This window comes from Mustelus asterias, chromosome 8 (assembly GCF_964213995.1).
Source record: "Mustelus asterias chromosome 8, sMusAst1.hap1.1, whole genome shotgun sequence".
Taxonomy (NCBI): domain Eukaryota; kingdom Metazoa; phylum Chordata; class Chondrichthyes; order Carcharhiniformes; family Triakidae; genus Mustelus; species Mustelus asterias.
The window spans coordinates 56,456,081-56,477,909 of NC_135808.1; the positions used below are offsets into that span (position 1 = coordinate 56,456,081).

Sequence of the window (21,829 nt, forward strand, 5' to 3'; positions counted from 1 at the left end):
TTTAACAATCCTCTGTTGCCTTTATGGAAACAAAAATAAATGCATACATTGGGATACTCAACAGCATCATTTATACAGTATTTGACTCAGATCTGGAGGAACTGTAATAAACATGCCAATATAAGCACAATTTTCCGCATCAAGGGCAGCATGCCTGACTGAAGTCCCAATTGCTGGAAAAACAGTGAAGAAAAACTGCAGTGCCACAACTCCGACAATTCAGTTTTCAAAATGGCTCCAACTGGTGGCAACTGTTTTGTACCATTGAGCCCAATTTTTTCATCCTGAATGGCACTAAATTCTCCAATGCACTGTCAATGCTACCTCCTTTTATGAGCATTCACTGGTCACGCATTCAAAAAAACATACTCTTCCACCATCCAAACACCAGCTCTCTGTTTAAATATTGGTCTCACAATCCAATTATGAGCTTTCATTCAATTTGTCAATTCAAGTGTGACCTAAACATATTGACAAGCTCATGCAAAGGTCTCAGAACTCCTGGGAATTAAACAGCAGGATAACAACTAAAGAAGCTTATCTTTAAGTGGTGATGCTAACTTTTGTACAGTTGCTCCTTTTAACTAAGCTGCAGCTCTTAAAAATCTGGACTCTTGGCTGCTTGTCGCAACGAAATGTCAACGCTATCAACGACTCATGCATCCATGTAATTTTCTTCAACAAAATATAATTCTCAAACATCTCGGCAGTTAGTTACTTGGTCTCATAACAGTGCCAGTTCCTGCATCAACATGTGGAACTAAAGCAGTAAACTTTAAGTGCTGCAACTTACCTTGCAGGAGAATAACTGAGTGCTATAAAGGCCAGCAATACCATGACGCACACAGCTCTGCGCTTTGGAGCGGTAACTTTTAGTTGCTGATTCTGAAAGAGAAATGGTTACATTTATCAAAAACGCAAGAGATTCCAAGTGCATTGAACTATCAAATTTTTTGAAAGCGTGAAACTCTCTTTTTCATCTGGCTTTAGGCCCCTTTTATCTCAACACCCTCTCCTCACATCAGCTGCACACACACTGTCTAATATCACTTTGTGCACCACCAAACCGATGTGCTACCATTTTATAGTCAAACAAAAAATACTTTTGCATGACATGAACTCAGGTTAATTTTTAATGTTTTGTGTTTTCGCTTTGCTGCTCATTAGATTTTTACAAGAAACCCAGAGAAACATGCATTTCTTTCAAAGCTTCTTCACTTTGGATCATTTTACATTAAACCATTTGTTCAACATTCCCAGCCAAATTGGCTATAAAATAAAGAGAGCCAGGCAACTCATTTTTTCCTCCCAAATATAACCCTGTCATATATCACAACCCTCCCAACACAGCTCAGCTTTTATGCAATTTTCTCAAAGCATGCAGTGCGCAATCCTGCAGTGCACAATCTTTAGCAAAACAATTAAAGGACCATCTGCCTGCAAGAAAGATGTTCTAAATTTCAAACATTTAGGTCCCAACAGAGCAATGGATCTAAGAACCAACATGGTAATATTTGCTGTCATTTTCATTTTTCATACTTGTTATTTTCAGGTGCACAACAATCCTGAAGTCAAGTGACTTACACATATATAATTATACAGTACCCAGCTCTACCTCACTACCATCTCCCCTGAACCCTCCACCATTTTAACTCATCTGGCTGCTTAGCCAACATCCAATCTTGAGTAAGCAGAAATTTCCTCAAATAGAATACTGAGAAGACCAAAGTCATTACCTTCAGTCCTCACAAGAAACTCTTGTTGACAAGCCACTGGCTGCATCCCTCTCACTGGCAACTCACTGAGCCGAACCAGGCTGCACCCAACCCTGGCACTGTATTTGACATAGCTTCTGACCATAGATCTGCACCATCATTAAGACTGCTTCTTTCCAACTCTGTCACATCCATTTTTGCCCCTGCTTCAACAACAACCTTGGCTACCTCCAAACTTGCCAGACAGGGACCCAATGTGAGACTTGCCATTAGAGTTCGGCAACAGGCAGCGATTTTGGATGAACTCAAGCTGAGAGAGAATGGAAAATGAGAGACTGGCCATGACAGCATTCGAATAGTCAAGTCTTAGAAATAACAAAGGAATAGTTGAGAGTATCAACAGCAGATGAGTTGAGGTGCATCCTGGTTCAGCTCAGTGAGTTGCCAGTTTGCCCTAACTGGTTGGGAAGCTGCACTTTGAACAGCACAATAGTCCAAATTGCAATGCAACAGCCCCAGAACATTTTCACATTTATGCGCTGAACAAACTCTTTGGCTGTTCCTGAAGCTGCAACGTGATGATTTTTTTGAAGCCAGAGCAGAAAACCATTGGACCAAACAAATCACTGTGAAACCAGCTACATCAGGAGCAAGTTCCAGCTATATTTTGTGCTCCACATAAAGCACAGCTTGTGGCTGAACATGGGTCAATAACAAATAATTTCGCTTGCAGATTTATATTGCCCTGTGTGTATCAGTTAGTCAGTTTTATCCCAAAAGACAGCAGTGGAAATCCTTCAGAAAAATCACTTATAAAACTTTACGTGGAATTTTACTAGCAATCTATCTAGCTAATTCATTCATGTCATCATAAAACACACTGTGCACTGGTTTTTATTTAGTGAGACAAGCTACTCCATGAACACTTGGATGACACCCAAATAGTATAATATTATGTAAATGACTGCAACTCAACTAATGGTGCGAAGTCTTTTCTCCAGCAACGTGGAGAACAATCTTAGCTGACACTGCAGTGAACTATTGCTGCATTGTGAAATGAGCTGCCCTTTATTGGACATGTTAAACTGAAACCCTGCCTGCCCTCAACCATAGGTACCAGCAAGCCAATGGCACGAGTCACAAAAGAGTGCGATTCTGTGCCAGTATTATAGCAAAGATTTGTGCCTTGATCAAATATTGCTCGAGTGTCCCTTGATCTCAGATGCTTATGGAATCTTACTGTTTGCAAAATCATTGCCACATTTATACATTTAACAGGCACCACATTTCAAAGTAATTAATTGCATGTGTTGTGCTTTGTGACATTTGAGACAAGTTATAACTTAAAAAAATGTTTTTAGCACTTATTGAAGTTAAGCTGGGTCTTCTCAATGACACTATCTTGACCTCCATGACCCAAAATCAGCTCTTCAACCTACAGTAAACTCAATGTTCAGACTCAAAATTATTCTGCACTGAAGTCAGTTGGAACATGACTTACCTCTGACATCAGCTCTTGGAGCTGTTTTTGAAGAGAACCATTTTCATTCTTCAGCTTTGCATTTTCAACGAGTGCAGATTTCAGCCTGTGCTCAAGATTCAGCAAATATTCCTTCTTCTTCCTCCGGGACAGGCATGCTGATTCACGGTTCTTAATCATTCTTTCCTGTCGTCTTAGTGCATTTACCTATTCGAAAGCAACACAAAAGGAGATGCAATCACTCAAAACCTGACAATGCTGAGTGTAATTTGTAAACAATCAAATCTTTGATTTCAAACTCAACCATTATTTTCAGGCAATCGTTGTGTTACTTTATTGTGGTCATTTAACAAGCATGGCAACTTTTTTGAATGCAATGTCATAATCTGTAGATCCATTTATAACATAAGGACTAGAAGCTAATGTAGGTCATTGAGCCTGCTCTGCCATTGGTTATCACTCACCTTCTCCATGGTTCCTCAATATCCCCACATGCTTCAATTCCGAGGACCCAAAAATCTATTCACTTCTGTTTTGATATCTGCTTTCAGTTGCAACAACGAGATTTTGGAAAGGGCACTTGAGGATCAAAAATAGTGTCGTGCAGGTTGAGTATCCATTGTTCAAAATCCTTGGGGGCTATTATATTTCAGAGAATTTTGGTTTCTGAATACCCTATCTAGGACTAGGCCCACTTGCATTACAATAGACTAGCTATAGTCTAATGTCAATAAAATGGCTAGAAAACTACATCACCGAATAGTAAATATGGTGTAGCTGCAGCTGAAGCCATCTACAATTCTGTTTGTAGGAGAAGGAGCAGAATGTTGATGTGCTTTGCCGGGAGGCATTCTTGAATACTTCTCCCAGCTTCATATGCCTCGGCAATGTTGGTGTTCGTTTCATAAGTTTTGTCTTTTAATTTATAGATTGACATACTTCTTGCTCACTTATAAATGCATGTGGTTCATGTCGATCTATCAACCTATCACACATTTTAAGATTGTGACCTATGGGCACTTTCTCTACCACATTCACTACTTTATTTACAAGTTGTTCTCAATGTAACACCATTTCCGCCATCTGTTCATCAGTCAAAGAATGCATAACAAGAGCATTGTTATTAACATTAAACACTTCCTCCATATCTGGAGCCTCCAGCATATTCACACATCCAATTGATATTCATTTGGAAAATTAACATGGTTGGTCAATCAGATTGTTTCCATTATTCACAGGAAAACCTACAAAGTCTTCCTTAATATTAGCATCTTCAATGAACATTGTTGCAGGCCAAAGTTTGAGCCAGTCATTGGTCAAGCTGTCTTCGTCAACAAAGTACTGGCAATAATAGATGCACACATGGTATCCTTAACTCCCAGGCCTTTATTCCCAGCATTAAGACTAACATTCAAGAAGCAGTCTTTATATTTACGTTTCATGGACTGAAGAATGCCTTGGTCAGTCAGTTAAATTCACGCTGGGTGGGGCAAAATAAGCAACAAAAGTTCTTCAACAGTTCAGCAGGGCGACTTGCTGAACAACTGCTCAGGAACCACATGATTTTACTGTTTTCTTCAAGTCCAGCTATCCAACAATACCCACATGCCTCAGATACAAACCAATCAGAAAACATGTCCCTGGTTACCCAAACACTGATTAGCATAGTAGAGAACAGGTAATATCTGAATACCTTTGAAGCACCTGGGATATCGACTCTTCTTGATGACAATCAATTTACATTTGTGCTCGCCAGCCTCATTGGCACAACCAAGAGCAGTCAACCTATCCTTCACATCCTAAACACCCATTGGTGCACTGGCCTCAGCCATTGCTAGGGTTTTCCAAGGGACTATCGCCAGAACAGACTAATTTCATCAGCATTGAAAATTTGTTCGGGCCATAGGTTTTCATAGAACATAGAACATAGAACATTACAGCACAGAACAGGCCCTTCGGCCCACGATGTTGTGCCGACCTTCATCTGAAACCAAGATCAAGCTATCCCACTCCCTACCATCCTGGTGTGCTCCATGTGCCTATCCAATAACCGCTTAAATGTTCCTAAAGTGTCTGACTCCACTATCACTGCAGGCAGTCCATTCCACACCCCAACCACTCTCTGCGTGAAGAACCTACCTCTGATATCCTTCCTATATCTCCCACCATAAACCCTATAGTTATGCCCCCTTGTAATAGCTCCATCCACCCGAGGAAATAGTCTTTGAACGTTCACTCGATCTATCCCCTTCATCATTTTATAAACCTCTATTAAGTCTCCCCTCAATCTCCTCCGCTCCAGAGAGAACAGCCCCAGCTCCCTCAACCTTTCCTCATAAGACCGACACTCCAAACCAGGCAGCATCCTGGTAAGTCTCCTCTGCACTCTTTCCAGCGCTTCCACATCCTTCTTATAGTGAGGTGACCAGAACTGCACGCAATATTCCAAATGCGGTCTCACCAAGGTCCTGTACAGTTGCAGCATAACCCCACGGCTCTTAAACTCCAACCCCGTTAATAAAAGCTAACACACTATATGCCTTCTTCACAGCTCTATCCACTTGAGTGGCAACCTTTAGAGATCTGTGGATATGGACCCCAAGATCTCTCTGTTCCTCCACAGTCTTCAGAACCCTACCTTTGACCCTGTAATCCACATTTAAATTAGTCCTACCAAAATGAATCACCTCACATTTATCAGGGTTAAACTCCATTTGCCATTTTTCAGCCCAGCTTTGCATCCTATCTATGTCTCTTTGCAGCCTACAACAGCCCTTTTCGCCTGAAATTAGCATAGCACACTCATCAATAAATTATTCACCTGCATCACAGTCCACAGATGCTTTATCACCACTGTTAGGGTGCCAGATAAGAAACCCCAAGGTGCATTATGAAGCCAGACTAGACCCCAATAATATTTCTATTTTGGCGTAAATGTGAGAAAAAGGTGCTTCGCCTCAGGAGTGATTGCACTGATAAATTAGGGATCTTGTTATCATAGCAACCTTTATTCATAACACGGTCCAAGTGTAACTCTAACAAAATATAATGGTATGTATATTTCTAACAGCGTGTAACTTTATTGAAGCACCGCAGAGTGGAACATGACCAATGTATGTAATTTATAAATAATTTTGGACTTCGTCATGAAAATATTAAAACATAAGTAATGTTCTCAATCTGATCTCAGCGTGAATTTTGACCTCAGGAGAAAATATAAATATTGTCGAACTTCACTGTAGTGATCATTGAAAATGTTTCGTAATGTCTTTCAGATATGGATAAAGCATATTTCTGCAAAACAAAACCTCCCCTGGCGGCACGGTAGCACAGTGGTTAGCACTGCTGCTTCACAGCTCCAGGGTCCCGGGTTCGATTCCCGGCTCGGGTCACTGTCTGTGTGGAGTTTGCACATTCTCCTCGTGTCTGCGTGGGTTTCCTCCAGGTGCTCCGGTTTCCTCCCACAGTCCAAAGATATGCAGGTTAGGTTGATTGGCCAGGTTAAAAATTGTCCCTTAGAGTCCTGAGATGCGTAGGTTAGAGAGATTAGTGGGTAAAATATGTGGGGGTAGGGCCTGGGTGGGATTGTGGTCGGTGCAGACTCGATGGGCCGAATGGCCTCCTTCTGCACTGTAGGGTTTCTATGTTTCTAACAAAATAGAACCATAGTATCCTTACAGTGCAGAAAGAGGCTATTCAACCTATTGAGTTTGCACCAACTCTCCAAAAGGGAATCCCACCCAGAGCCTCCCCTCTGCCCTATCCCCATCCATTTAGCATGGCCAATCCGCCTAACCTGCACTTCTTGGGGCAGTGGGAGGAAACCCATGCAGACACGGGGAGAACATGTTAACTCCACATTGACAGTTACCCGAGCCAGAATCGAACCTGGATCCCTGGCGCTGTGAGGCAGCAGTGCTCGGTGAGGCAACTGTGCCACCTCAGTTTTCAAAAGTCACGCTTTCAAATCTTCTTTAAAATTCTGCTTTCCCTCACTATTCCCATCAAGGTTTCACTTTCAGGTTTTCTTGGTCTTAAAGACTTTGACACAAACTCTGCGGTCCAGCCACCAATTTCCACAATTATTTCAAATAACGTCTCCCAAATTTTAGAAATTTCTCAAACCTTGGTACTGCTGCAGATATCTTTCTGGCCTCGCATAATCCACTGCCTTTTCTACTCTGTGGCTTTACTGAACAGTAATATATTCTGGTTCCCAGTTTCCTCTCTTCCATTAACTCAAGACATCTTAGAAACTTCTCTTCATTTCTCTCATCTCCTTAACTTTAGGTTCTGGCATTTGTTTTCTCAACCATTACTCCATGGCATGGCTTTTCTTTAAGCAAGGCTGAAAGAGATGTTCCCTCTCGCCTTCTAAAGCCAACTGCTTCCAGCAGAAAGGTGAAAGCCGTCATCTCTCTCACTACCCATCTCCAACTGCAACCAAATTAGCTAAATTAAAACTTAAAAGCTTTGCTAAGCAACCACTGCTGGTTTATTTCCTCTTCACGCCGTAGCCCTCTCGATGCACAATAGAATCACAGTGGGAGTTGAAACCAACCCCCACGTGTCCAGCATGAATCTAACCTTCCAAGCACAGGAACATTAAATTAAACCTCCTTAAAACTATACCCAGTTTCCAGCGTTTACCAATATAAATATAACTCCCTTAAAACTACCTGCATTTTCTGAACACTTACATCAACTGCCCTCTGCACCTGTCCTGCTACCTTCAATGACTAATGCACATATACACTCTGTTCCTGCACCCTTTTAAGAATGTTACCAAAAATGCATCATCTTATACTTCTCCCCATTGAACTTCATCTGTCACCTAACTGCCCACTTCACCAACTTGTCTGTGTCCTTTTTAAGTCCTAAACTGTCATCACAGATAATGAGTTTTGGGTGGGAGAGGATCAAGGCATCCACCATAATGATGATGGATTCCAGGATTATTAGGGAAGGCTGGAGAATAACAGGAGGCAGTTCTACCTCCACATTGTGAGGCTCAAGATAAATCAGACGCAGATGGACAGTGAGGGAGGGAGCATCAAACTTGTTCCTTGTAATAACTCCACGGAAGCAAAAGTCCCGTCACCAAGTTACTTTATTTACACCATACACCTATACACAGCCAGCCCTCCAGTTGCTCCCTGATGAATGCAGCCTGAGAGTCTGACACACCTGCTTTAAATAGGGAGCATGAGGCTCCCGGATTTAACCATCAATTAAGACTCATCAGGTAGTTCATACTCGAGCAAGCCAACCTCATTAGCCTGGCTGAAATCATCACACTCTTCCCCCCCCAAAGTCCGAGGAATCCCCTCGATTTGCTTCCCTCAGGGGTCTTTTCCTCCGCTTGAGCGCAGTCAGGATCCTCCAACTCTGATGTTGGCGGTGTGTAACAGTTGGAAGCCCGTCTCTTTGGCCCTGAACACCAGAGTCTGGTTCCTCATCCACTTCAGGTGGCAGGGAAATCGCTGCAGCTTCGTCCTGTGTCCATTTCGGACGCTGAGGTCCCCATCAAGGGTGCAGGGGAGGCGGTACTGGCTTGTTGAGGGGGATTCTGCTCGTCCTGAGGGCTGCAGGGCGGACTCGGCTCTGGAACGGGAGGAGAGCTTGAGGCTCGCACCTGGTCCAGGTGTTTTCCTTACCACTGCCTCGCCTATACGTACTCGGTAGGGTACCGACCCAGTCCTGGACTCGACTGTTCCGGTTACCCAGGCGGGTCCATTTGCATAATTTCTGACCCAAACTCTCTCCCCCGCTTCAAAGTGCCTCTCTCGGCGAGTGTTGTTATGGCCCCTGCATTCAGCTTCCTGGTGTCTTTCCACCTTTTCTCCCAGGTTTGGCAGCCATAGGCTCAGTCTGGTGTGAAGCCGTCTGCCCATCAGTAACTCTGCTGGCACCGTTCGCGTGGTGACATGTGGAGTGGTCCAATAGTCAAATAACCACCTTGAGAGTTTCGTCTCTAATGAGGCCGCTGGCTGATTTTTCAGCCTGACCTTTAACGTCTGGACTGCTCTCTCCGCTAGCCCATTTGATGCCGGGTGATGAGGTGCCGTCTTGATGTGCCGGATCCCATTTGATTTCATAAATTGTGTGAACTCTAGGCTGGTGAACACTCAGCCATTATCGGAAACTAATACCTCTGGGATCCGTGCGTTGTGAACGAGGTGCACAGTTTCTCAACGATTGCCGTCGTGTTTACCGAATTTAGTTTATAGACGTCTAACCACTTGGAATGGGCATCTATTATCACCAGAAACATGGACCCCATAAATGGGCCTGCAAAATCGACATGGAGTCGCGACCATGGTCTGTCTGGCCATTCCCATGGGTGCAGCGGGGCTGTCGGTGGTGCCTTCTGCCCCTGCTGGCACTGTCCTACCAGTTTCGCTATGTCTGCGTCCAGACTTGGCCATCAGATATAGCATCATTTTTGATACGTCAGGGTGCCCATGGTGTAGATCGGCCAGTATGTCCCGACGGCCCTGCCTTGGGACAATAACCCGTGCTCCCCACAGCAGTATCCCGTCTTCCACCGTGATCTGCTCCCTCCTGCTCCAGTATGGGTGGAACTGTGGATGGACCGGTCTTTCCAGCTGCCCTGTTAATACCAGGTGCTTTACCTTCGCCAATACAGGGTCTTTCTGCGTCCACTGGCGTATATTGTGTGCATCCACCGGGAGGGTATCCATAAAGTTTGTCATCATCATGGTCTCCTCCATTCTGGGTACCAATGATGGGGTGTCCGGTAATGGTAGCCTGCTTAAGGCATCTGCATTTGCCACTCTAGTCCCTGGTCGATGCTCCAGTCGATACTGATATGCCGCCAGCAATAATGCCCAAACGCTGGATCCGGGCTGACGCTATCAGCGGCACTGTTGTGTCTTCCTTCAGTAGGCTCAGCAAGGGTTTATGATCTGTTACGATCGTAAATTTTCGCCCATATAAATATTGGTCACATTTTTTGACTGCGAAGATTACCGCCAGTCCTTCCTTTTCAATCTGGGCATATCTTCGCTCTGCCATTGCCAGGGTCCTGGAGGCATATGCTATTGGCCGCTCTTGTCCATTCTGTCACCTGTGTGCCAGGACTGCACCCACTCCGTATGGGGACGCGTCACAGGTGAGTACCAATTCCTTCTTGGACTCATAATGTACCAATATATTTTCGGATGAGAGTTGCTGTTTAATTTTCTCAAAGGCCCTGTCTTGGTGGGCCGACCATTCCCAAGTTTGTCCCTTCTTCAGCAACCAGTGGAGGGGGTCCAGAATGGAGGCCCTATTCTGTATGAATTTCTATTAGTATTTTACCAGTCCCAAAAACGACCGTAGCTCCTGGATGGTTGTGGGAGCCGGGGCATCTTTTATTGCTCGCACCCGATCCTCCAGAGGATGTAAGCCCGACTTATCCACTTTGTACCCGAGGTAGGTTACTTGTGGTGCTAAAAAGATGCATTTCTGGAGAGTAGTCCATGGTGGGATGGAACTTGTTGATGTCATCATATAGCTGTTTCAGTAACTCTCCGGAATCGGTTGCATTCTTGGACACATGCATCTCCATCAAGGACGGTCACCTCAACACTTGTATCACAAGCCCACGGATAACCTCACGATGCTCCACTTCTCCAGCTTCCACCCTAAACACATTAAAGAAGTCATCCCCTATGGACAAGCCCTCTGTATCCACAGGATCTGCTCAGATGAGTAGGATCGCAACAGACACCTCCAGACGCTGAAAGATGCCCTCATAAGAACAGGATATGGCGCTCGACTCATCGAACGACAGTTCCGAAGCGCCACAGCGAAAAACCGCACAGACCTCCTCAGAAGACAAACACGGGACACAGCGGACAGAGTACCCTTCGTCGTCCAGTACTTCCCCAGAGCGGAGAAGCTACAACATCTTCTCCGGAGCCTTCAACATGTCATTGATGAAGACAAACATCTCACCAAGGCCATCCCCACACCCCCACGTCTTGTCTTCAAACAACCGCACAACCTCAAACAGACCATTGTCCACAACAAACTACCCAGCCTTCAGGAGAACAGTGACCACGACACCACACAACCCTGCCACAGCAACCTCTGCAAGACGTGCCGGATCATCGACACGGATGACATCATCTCACGTGAGAACACCATCTACCAGGTACACGGTACATACACTTGCAACTCGGCCAATGTCGTCTACCTGAAACGCTGCAGGAAAGGATGTCCCGAGGCATGGTACACTGGGGAGACCATGCAGACACTATGACAACGGATGCTCGACAATCACCAGGCAAGAGTGTTCTCTTCCTGTTTGGGAATACTTCAGCGGTCACGTGTATTCGGCCTCTGATCTTGGTAAACGTTCTCCAAGGCGGCCTTCATGACACACGACAACGCAGAGTCGCTGAGCAGAGACTGATAGCCAAGTTCCGCACACATGAGGACGGCCTCAACCGGGATCTTGGGTTCATGTCACAATATCTGTAACCCCCATGACTTGCCTGGGCTTGCAAAATCTCACTAACTGTCCTGGCTGGAGACAATACACATCTCTTTAACCTGTGCTTAACCCCCTCTCCACTCACATTGTCTGTACCTTTAAGACTTGATTACCTATAAAGACTCGCATTCCAACCATTATTTTGTAAATTGAGTTTGTGTCTTTATATGCCCTGTTTGTTAACTGAAATCCCACTCACCTGATGAAGGGGCAGCGCTTCAAAAGCTAGTGGCTTGTACTACCAAATAAACCTGTTGGATTTTAACCTGGTGTTGTGAGACTTCTTACTGTGTTTACCCCAGTCCAACGCCGGCATCTCCACATCATGGACAAGAGTTACACAGAGTTCAGAAAGGTGTGTGGCAGTTCTCCTCCACTCAAAGATCCGGTGCATTTTGTAACCTGTCAATCCATCAGATTTATCAGAACAATCTGCAGCTTTCGCACCTATTTTTTCTGGTGGCAACCTAAGTTAGAACATTTATTTAATTCAGTTGCACAATCTGACACATTAGGATTAAACTCGCAACTTTGGATTGGAATTCAGTTGCATTGAAATTCGGCAATGACACCTAATGACTTGTAACCATTATAGAACTTTGCAATAGAATATGACAGTGACATCACACAGCATTTAAGCATCTTGATATAAAGGGGTTAGTATTCATTGGCTGCCAGCAATTGTAATTAATGCGCAAATTATTCAGCTGGAGTGGAAATGTGTTTGACACATATCTCATCAACACAAGGGAAGCTATCTTTGGAACATCTGCATCTTGAGAATTTCATGTCTCATTTGACAAGGAGAAAATGAATGAAGAAACCTCGGGTTGGAACTGAACCCAGGTTCCCACAGGTGAAGGAGGGGGTTAATCTACTGCATTCTTGTCAGCTTGTTTTCTCATACACCCCGACAGAATATAACTACAATTTGCACTGTACTAGTTATAACTTCAGCAAATTCAGCTGCCTCATCAACAGCCAATGATAAAACAACAACTGGTGCAAGTGATCACAAGCCCCACCTAAGATCTTCATGCATCTGTTATTTACAGAATATTGTGAAGTTACTGCAACACTCTTGATAAAGGAAAGAGCACATCTTTTTCTTCCCGGCCCCATCTTCAGGTGCTGACGACAGTTCTCGGAATCAAACTCAAGGGCTTTGTACACCTGCTTTAGTGACAGGAGACCAGCAATATTAATTTCCACAGCTTTTGGATAACTGCATTCGTTGTTCAATCAATCAGCAGTTTGTCAGTCACAGCTATCCTGTCCCCAACACCAAATACAAACTAAGTGATTGAAACAGAAAGAAGTGGCGATGCACAGGTCAGTCAGCAGCGACAGCCTGAACTAAGACTCAAATGTTTGAGGCCAAGAATCTTTGTTGCAACAACCTTCACATAGGTTATTTGTTAAGGCTCAAGCAGAGACACTCGGCTGAAATTATACACAGCAAACCTCAGTCACTCTGCTGCCATCAGGCATATTGACCCTCAGCAGTTGACAGGACACTATATTTATGTTTATTGATGCAAACAAGATTTTTAAAAATTACTCAAAACATTCAAAGTAGCCAGCCAAGAGATGCAGTTGGTGAGTCAGCATCTTGCGCTCATTCAATAGTCCATTACTGAGCACACTTAATTCCTGCAACACCCAGGGCCCTATTAAGCCATTGTGCCAGATACAGTCATAAAAAGGGTGTAAACCAGAAAAGCAAATCAATATGCACTGCTCTTCCATGTGTCCCTGCATTGAGCTATGAAACAGTATAAGCAGATGGCCATGGAAAACATGTGCAGTATTTAAGAAATGGGCTGGAAAGTTAGGAAGGGAGGGTAGTGGGAGGAAGAAATAACTTCAAGTGGTAGGGGAATACTCAGTGATTTATGAGTGTGAAATAACATCCAAACATCAATATGTGTAACTGCATTATGTAACAATAACCTTCACAAGCGGGCGGCACGGTAGCACAGTGGTTAGCACTGCTGCTTCACAGCTCCAGGGACCTGGGTTCGATTCCCGGCTTGGATCACTGTCTGTGTGGAGTTTGCACATTCTCCTCGTGTCTGCATGGGTTTCCTCCGGGTGCTCCGGTTTCCTCCCACAGTCCAAAGATGTGTGGGTTAGGTTGATTGGCTATGCTAAAATTGCCCCTTAGTGTCCTGAGATGCGTAGGTTAGAGGGATTAATGGGTAAAATATGTAGGGATACGGGGGTAGGGCCTGGGTGGGATTGTGGTCGGTGCAGACTCGATGGGCCGAATGGCCTCTTTCTGTACTGTAGGGTTTCTATGATTACAAGCGTGCAGTCTCTCTCTTTTACAACATTTGGTAACTTTATCATTTTTCACACTTGGAAAGAATATTTCAGGCTTCCTCAGAATATAATTCTTAAACTTGGTCTAGCAAGATTAACCTGCAGTGTTTTGAAAGGCACACAAGCATTATAGTAGTTCCAGAGGTGGAGTCCCTTGCAACTATGGCAATGAGAATGGAGGAGCTCATTCTGTGCAAAAGCAACAAAACATTTGAGGCTGAAAAGCCTCAATATGATGATCAGTGACTCAATTACTAATAAAGAGTCAGTAACTGGGAAACATCATATGGTGGGAACTGACACGTAGCATGCAAAAATGTATCAACATGATTTACATTATTATTGTATGATGTGAAGAGTAGGGATGGAAACTGCATCATTGTACATCTGTAGTGGTCTTTATGATTGTGTTCTTTTCACATTACCCAATCTGGCTGCAGGAGGTCGATAAATACCAGCTGGCTTTGACTCTGAGTTTCTGCAACCACAGCAACAGGTGCTGGAGTTATCTTGTTCCAGGGCCCGACTGTCTCGTCTTCTTCTCTACACATGGTATGCTCCACCATCTTCACCTTGATCTTCTTTATTTTTTCTTATCATCTTGGAAGAAGATTCTCAAGCCATCGTAATCAACTTCCGGTGGCTCTCGCTGGCTCCTGGTCTCTCCTGCGCCACTTTATGCCCCTGAGCCACCGAGTCAGGACGGCTGAGAGTATCCGACTTCAGCCGAGCCCCGACTGCCTGTTCGATGAGCCGCCCCAGGTCAACCTCCTTTTGCTCAAGTCAAATTCCATCCATTCTTCATCCTCCCTAACCTACTCGGCAATCCTGAGACACTCTTCACCACTCTCCTGTTCACACCAATCAATAAATGCTGAGAAGAATACAGGGAGCCTCCCAATCATGCCAATACTTAACGATAATAGGTAGAGTACATTTCACACAGTGAAATTTGCCAAAGGCATAAAATCAGATTGCAAATGATTAATTATGCAATTGATGGCACTTAAAGCACATTTAAGTGGCTGGGTAAGTAAATGACAAATAATTCTTCTCTGGTAAGGGCAAGATATTGAAGATTGAACTCTTGTCTGCAAAGTTTAGGAAATGATTCAGCAAATATTCATGATATGCCTTCAGGTTAACACTTAATAACTAATCCCAGGCACTTTCTTTTGATCCTCATTTAAGCTCTCTCCTTCTGAAGCTCCTTCTGTATGATACAAACATACACATGAATTAGGGACAGGTGTAGGTCATTTGGCCCTTCAAGCTTGCTCCGTCATTTGATCAAATCATAACTAATCCAATTGTAGCCTCAACTCTACTTTCCTGTTTACCCTCTACAACCTGAGCACAGGCAGACTTAATATGAAACATGTACAGGGCCCCTGTGCTGGTCAGTGGCTGTGAACTTCACCGAGCTGAGTGTATGGTTTCAGCCCAGCCTCGACTCTCAGCCCAGCAAGGCCAAGCAAGATGACAAGGAGCCTTGACAATTTCTTAGCCAAAAGAGACAAAAGGAAGAAGAAACATAAAATCAAAGTGCCAAGGCGCCATCTCTCACTAGGCTGGCCAAAGCCTCACTGTCAACTGATGCCCCACCCCAGCCCTTGCCCTGGCTCTGGGTCCACCCCTGCCGTCTCCTCCCTCACACGGGTAGCGACGGCTCCCAACCAAAGCAGAATCGGCATTGGTCCCCGGAATGGCCAAGGAAGTGAAGAAGGAAAACATTTGGTGGTGAAGAGTGTCTCAGAATTGCCAAGTGGGTTAGGGAGGATGAAGAATGGATGGAATTTGACTTGAGCAAAAGGAGGCTGACCTGTGGCAGCTCATCGAACAGGCAGTCGGGGCTAGGCTGAAGTCGGATACTCTCAGCCGTCCTGACTCGGTGGCTCAGGGGCATAATGTGGCACAGGAGAGACCAGGGGCCAGCTAGAGCCACCAGAAGTTGATTACGATGGCTTGAGAATCTTCTTCCAAGATGATAAGAAAAAATAAAGAAGAAGATCAAGGTGTAGATGGTGGAGAATATCTTGTGTAGAGGAGACGAGACAAATCGGGACCTGGAACAAGATAACTCCAGCACCTATTGCTGTGGTTGCAGAAACTCAGAATCAAAGCCAGCTGGTATTTATCAACCTCCTGCAGCCAGATTGGGTAATGTGAAAAGAACACGACACAAAGACTACCACAGGTGTACAATGATGCAGTTTTCATCTCTACAAGTTTCTGCAAAGCATGCAGAAACCAGAAAAGATAAAGAAATGGAAAATACCTTTGAGATGCTGAAATCCAAAAACAGAGCCAGAGAGGAGGATTCCAAAATTCAGTCCACTCAGCTAGAATTTGGCAAGTTTTTCCTTGGGGAGCAGTAAATGTTGGTGCTCATTTTACAGACTGGTTTTTGATCTGTCTTCACCCCACAATGCTAGAAAGATTTTTAATTGATCTGGTATAGATTCTGCGGACAAATGAGGCATCTACAAGACATCACGGGAATTTTGAAGCTTGAAACACAATAACTGTTGTCATCTGCTCTGGACTGGAACTGATAGAGCTTGAATCAAGCTTCAGTCTCTCTTGGAGAACATTTTTGGATAAAGATTAAAAACGCAGCCATTAAGTTGTCCATTTGTTTATAGTCCTGCTCCCTATTTGAACAAGCTTTGAGAACTGGGATTGTAACACACTTTCAATAGCACTATACTCTTTTAAAATGCTTCCTACCTGTCATCTAAATGTGCAAAGTTTTAGACATGTTTATAGAACCTGTGTAATGTGCAACTCTCCATGCTCCCAACATTGAAAGGCAACAGGGCCAAGACTAACAAGCTATCAGAACAGATGACTTGCCAGTTCCACAGATCCATCCAAGAACAGCTGAGCCAAGTTCCCACCAGTTGAGAGATATGGTGCAGTACATTTAAAACACACATGATAATTATCAACTGATTAATTTATCATATCCAAGCCCATATATGTAATGCCATTTATACAAACACTCTTCAATGACCAACAAGCATGTACTTCCAAAGGATATTAGACATTTTACAGTTCCTGCAAGTGGTTCAAACTGACCAAGACTGGCACCAAATCTAAGTATTTTTCACCTTACTGCTACCACACAGTGATTTGCTGACAAAACATCTTGATCCCCAGAATTACACAAGATATAGGTTTTCAAACACTGTGCTCTTCATCCAATTCCAGCAAATTATAACAAAATCGATCAAGACATGCAAGATTTCATCAAGAAGTGATTTTTCTTAGTACTGGTTGAATTACTTCACTGCCTTGTTGCATATTTTCCACTTACACGGCCAATACCACTTACTGTTATTTACCTAGCCACATCAGTGTGCCTTCTACATGTGCAGAATTAATGACATTCACTGGCAGAGTTTGCTTCCAATTTAAAATAGGATTTTGGCTTCTTAAGGCACTAACCATTTTTACTGACAGGATAAGTTACTCCTACCCTCACGTGAATAAGGACTTGGATTTAAAGCACACTTGACTGCTTTGGCCAAACTTTATTTTCAGTTTGTGAATTCAAAGGAATACTCATTTGATGCACAGGCCACAAAACCACTTTTCTCACAATAAAAATGCCAACTGCTCAGTCAATTTCCTCCATAAAAATTGTAAACATGAATCTCTTCACCTCCAACAGAGGTATCCTTGATTCTATGAACCAGCGGCCATATACAGACAATCAATGGTGAAGATGGTTAAGGGCAGCATGGTGGTACAGTGGCTAGCATTGCTGCCTCTCAGCGCCAGGGACCCAGATTCAATTCCGGCCTTGGGTGACGGCGTAGAGTTTGCACATTCTCCCCATGTCTGTGTGGGTTTCCTCTGGGTGCTCCAGTTTCCTTCCACAGTCCAAAGATGGGCAGGTTAAGTGGATTGGCCATGCTAAATTGCCCCCTGGTGTCCCAAGATGTCTAGGTTAGATGGTTTAGCCATGAGAAATGTATGGGGGTATGGGAATAGGGCAGGGGAAAGGGCCTGGGTAAGACACACAGTCAGAGAGTCAGTGCAGACTTGATGGGCCGAATGGCCTCTTCTACACTGTAGGGACTCTATGGTTGTAAGATGACCAGCATAGCCAAACAATGATGAAGGAAATCAAATGCCTGAATATCCCTGCCTTAATTCGATAGTCTGGGCAAGAATTTTCACCATGTCATGTAATCGGGCAGTTCATTTACTGTAAATGTTTAATTTGTTTTCTCCCATTTTATTACATATTACCCTGTACTTAAAGCACAGAAGTTTGCAATTCTGCTCAACTTGTCTGTGCAACATTTGACCCCACTCCATCTAACCCGATCAGCAAATCCTTCCATTCCTTTTTCCTCATGTATTTATCCAGCTTTCCTTTAAATACATCAATGCTATTTGCCTTAAGTACTCCTTGTGACACCAAGCTCCTCATTCTAACCAGTGAGTACCACATGCAAATCCCATATTCCCAAATCATTAACAGCCATGAATACCAGCTGCAAACAAATCTAGTTGCAATTACAAGTATATTTCTGTGAGTTTTAAAAGTTCATCCAACGTCAAAAGCATGTGAAGTTTTTTCTGTCTGTTACCTGATTCCTAGCTGATCAATATTAATCAGCTATGATGTACAGAGAATGCAACTTCACCGCAAAAAGATCTGTCTTCCTCCCTCGAAGTCATTAGGTCTGGGATCAGTGCCACTGGCACAACTTAAGGAACATTAAACAATCTTATAGTTGTTCCAACTTCACTTTGCGAACATACACTTGAAGTCCATCCACCTGGTTACAGATTTGCAAACAGCAGCCTTGGATTATTGCCTCACTTTTGATTGATCCTCAAGTCTGCAGCCTGGTCTGCTTCCACCAGAAGCAGCTATATTCCGTTCAGACAGTGACACTTCAACACGACCACAGACAATTACATACAATCTCATAGTGAAAGGCTGAATTGCTTGCTGCATTGCACATTTCCAAGTTCAGCTGAAGACCACTGTATACGTCACATTATCACACATCAAATGTGAGAGTGTAGAGGTTCCATGGCACTGTAACTGCATATGGGTGGAAGGATGGAACTTATAAATCCCACAGTATTCTAACTGTGCAAAGATGGATAAAAGTAGCAGTCTTGTATGTCAATATTAACCGAGTAAGAAGTTTCATAACACCAGGTTAAAGTCCAACAGGTTTATTTGGTAGCAAAAGCCACTAGCTTTCGGAGCGCTGCCCCTTCGTCAGGTGAGTGGGAGTTCTATTAACAAACAGGGCATATAAAGACACAAACTCAATTTACAAAATAATGGTTGGAATGCGAGTCTTTATAGGTAATCAAGTCTTAAAGGTACACACAATGTGAGTGGAGAGAGCGTTAAGCACAGGTTAAAGAGATGTGTATTGTCTCCAGACAGGACAGTTAGTGAGATTTTGCAAGTCCAGGCAAGTCGTGGGGGTTACAGATAGTGTGACATGAACCCAAGATCCGGGTTCACTCATGGTGAACAATCACTGAAACAACTATATGATGACATCAACAAGTTCCATCCCACCATCAGACTCACCATGGACTACTCTCCGGAATCGGTTGCATTCTTGGACACACGCATCTCCATCAAGGACGGTCACCTCAACACTTCACTGTACCACAAGCCCACGGATAACCTCACGATGCTCCACTTCTCCAGCTTCCACCCGAAACACGTTAAAGAAGTCATCCCCTACGGACAAGCCCTCCGTATACACAGGATCTGCTCAGATGAGGAGGATCGCAACAGACACCTCCAGACGCTGAAAGATGCCCTCGTAAGAAAAGGATATGGCGCTTGACTCATCGATCAACAGTTCCGACGCGCCACAGCGAAAAACTGCACCAACATCCTCAGAAGACAAACACAGGACACGGTGGACAGAGTACCCTTCGTCGTCCAGTACTTCCACGGAGTGGAGAAGCTACGACATCTTCTCCGGAGCCTTCAACATGTCATTGATGAAGACGAACATCTCGCCAAGGCCCATCCCCACACCCCCAGTTCTTGTCTTCAAACAGTCGCACAACCTCAAACAGACCATTGTCCACAGCAAACTACCCAGCCTTCAGGGGAACAGTGACCACGACACCACACAACCCTGCCACAGCAACCTCTGCAAGACGAGCTGGATCATCGACACGGATGCCATCATCTCACATGAGAACACCATCCACCAGGTATACGGTACATATTCTTGCAACTCGGCCAACGTTGTCTATCTGATACGCTGCAGAAAAGGATGTCCCGAGGCATGGTACATTGGGGAAACCATGCAGACCCTACGACTACGGATGAATGAACACCGCTCGACAATCACCAGGCAGGAGTGTTCTCTTCCTGTTGGGGAACACTTCAGCGGTCACGGGCATTCGGCCTCTGATCTTGGTAAGCGTTCTCCAAGGCGGCCTTCACGACACACGACAGCGCAGAGTCGCTGAGCAGAGACTGATAGCCAAGTTCCGCACACGAGGACGGCCTCAACCGGGATCTTGGGTTCATGTCACACGACCTGTAACCCCCACGACTTGCCTGGGCTTGCAAAATCTCACTAACTGTCCTGTCTGGAGACAATACACATCTCTTTAACCTGTGCTTAACGCTCTCTCCACTCTCATCTTCTGTACCTTTAAAGACTTGATTACCTGTAAAGACTCGCATTCCAACCATTATTTTGTCAATTGAGTTTGTGTCTTTATATGCCCTGTTTGTGAACAGAACTCCACTTACCTGACGAAGGGGCAGCGCTCCGAAAGCTAGTGGCTTTTGCTACCAAATAAACCTGTTGGACTTTAACCTGGTGTTGTGAGACTTCTTACTGTGTTTACCGCAGTCCAATGGTGGCATCTCCACATCAATATTAACTGAGACAGTGCTTCATTTTGTAATATAAAAGCAGAGGGAAGCAAATGTCTGAATTGATCATCCAGGTCCACCTAGTGGTCCAAAATGCAGTGTTTGTTGGACTGGAAAACCTATTTTGGAAGCCATAAAAAACACCCTCTTTGAATTAGGACTAGTAAATAACAATTATACGTTTAGGTCTAATATCCATATTTTTGAATTTATCAACCATTAATATACCGACTATTTCAAAGTCAAAAAAGATATTACTTCTTTAGGCACTGGGATGGTGGGCTCGGGGGGGGTGGAATTACAAAAGAAATGGAGTAGTAGACCATCTGACTCCTCGAGTCTGCTTTGCCACTCACAATGATCATGCCTGTCTACTCACTATATTCCTTGACTCCCCTTAGAGACCAAACATGCCAATCTCAACCTTAAATATATTCAACAATGGAGCACCCACAACCCTCTTATCACAGTTCTAACCAGAGGTTGTGGCCATGTTCTGGAATACCCAGACAGGGAAAACAAAACCTTGTCAAGCCCCCTCAGAATCTTCTGTTTTTGTGAGATCACCTCTCAATCTTCTAAACTATAAAGAGAACAGGCCCAATTTACTCAAGTCCCTGATCATAGGATTCTTCCCCTCCTCATGTTTGTCCTTACTTACCTCTCAAAACTCATTTGAATTGCTTATTTTTTTCCTCCTTTATCTCTTGGTCATGTGTTTTAGTCAAGTGTAAGCAGGAAGAGAGGGCAATCTAGACTGCAGCAACCTCCAGGCAGCAGCACTTCCTGCTGCCTCAGCAAAGCAGCCAGCATAATTAAGGACCCCACGCACCCCGGACATTCTCTCTTCCACTTTCTTCCGTCGGGAAAAAGGTACAAAAGTCTGAGGTCATGTACCAACCGACTCAAGA

At 44.2% G+C, this 21,829-nt stretch overlaps 1 protein-coding gene across 1 annotated transcript in view; it reads right to left on the reverse strand.

Moving 5' to 3' along the window:
• The window catches only part of atf6 (activating transcription factor 6), a 349,485-nt gene that overhangs the window by 243,076 nt on the left and 84,580 nt on the right, over positions 1-21,829 (reverse strand). Inside the window, exons 8-9 of the mRNA XM_078218025.1 lie at positions 3,217-3,402; positions 794-885 (exon numbers count right to left, since the gene is read on the reverse strand). Coding sequence (XP_078074151.1) covers positions 794-885; positions 3,217-3,402 — 278 coding nt within the window. The remainder of the gene's footprint in view (positions 1-793; positions 886-3,216; positions 3,403-21,829) is intronic.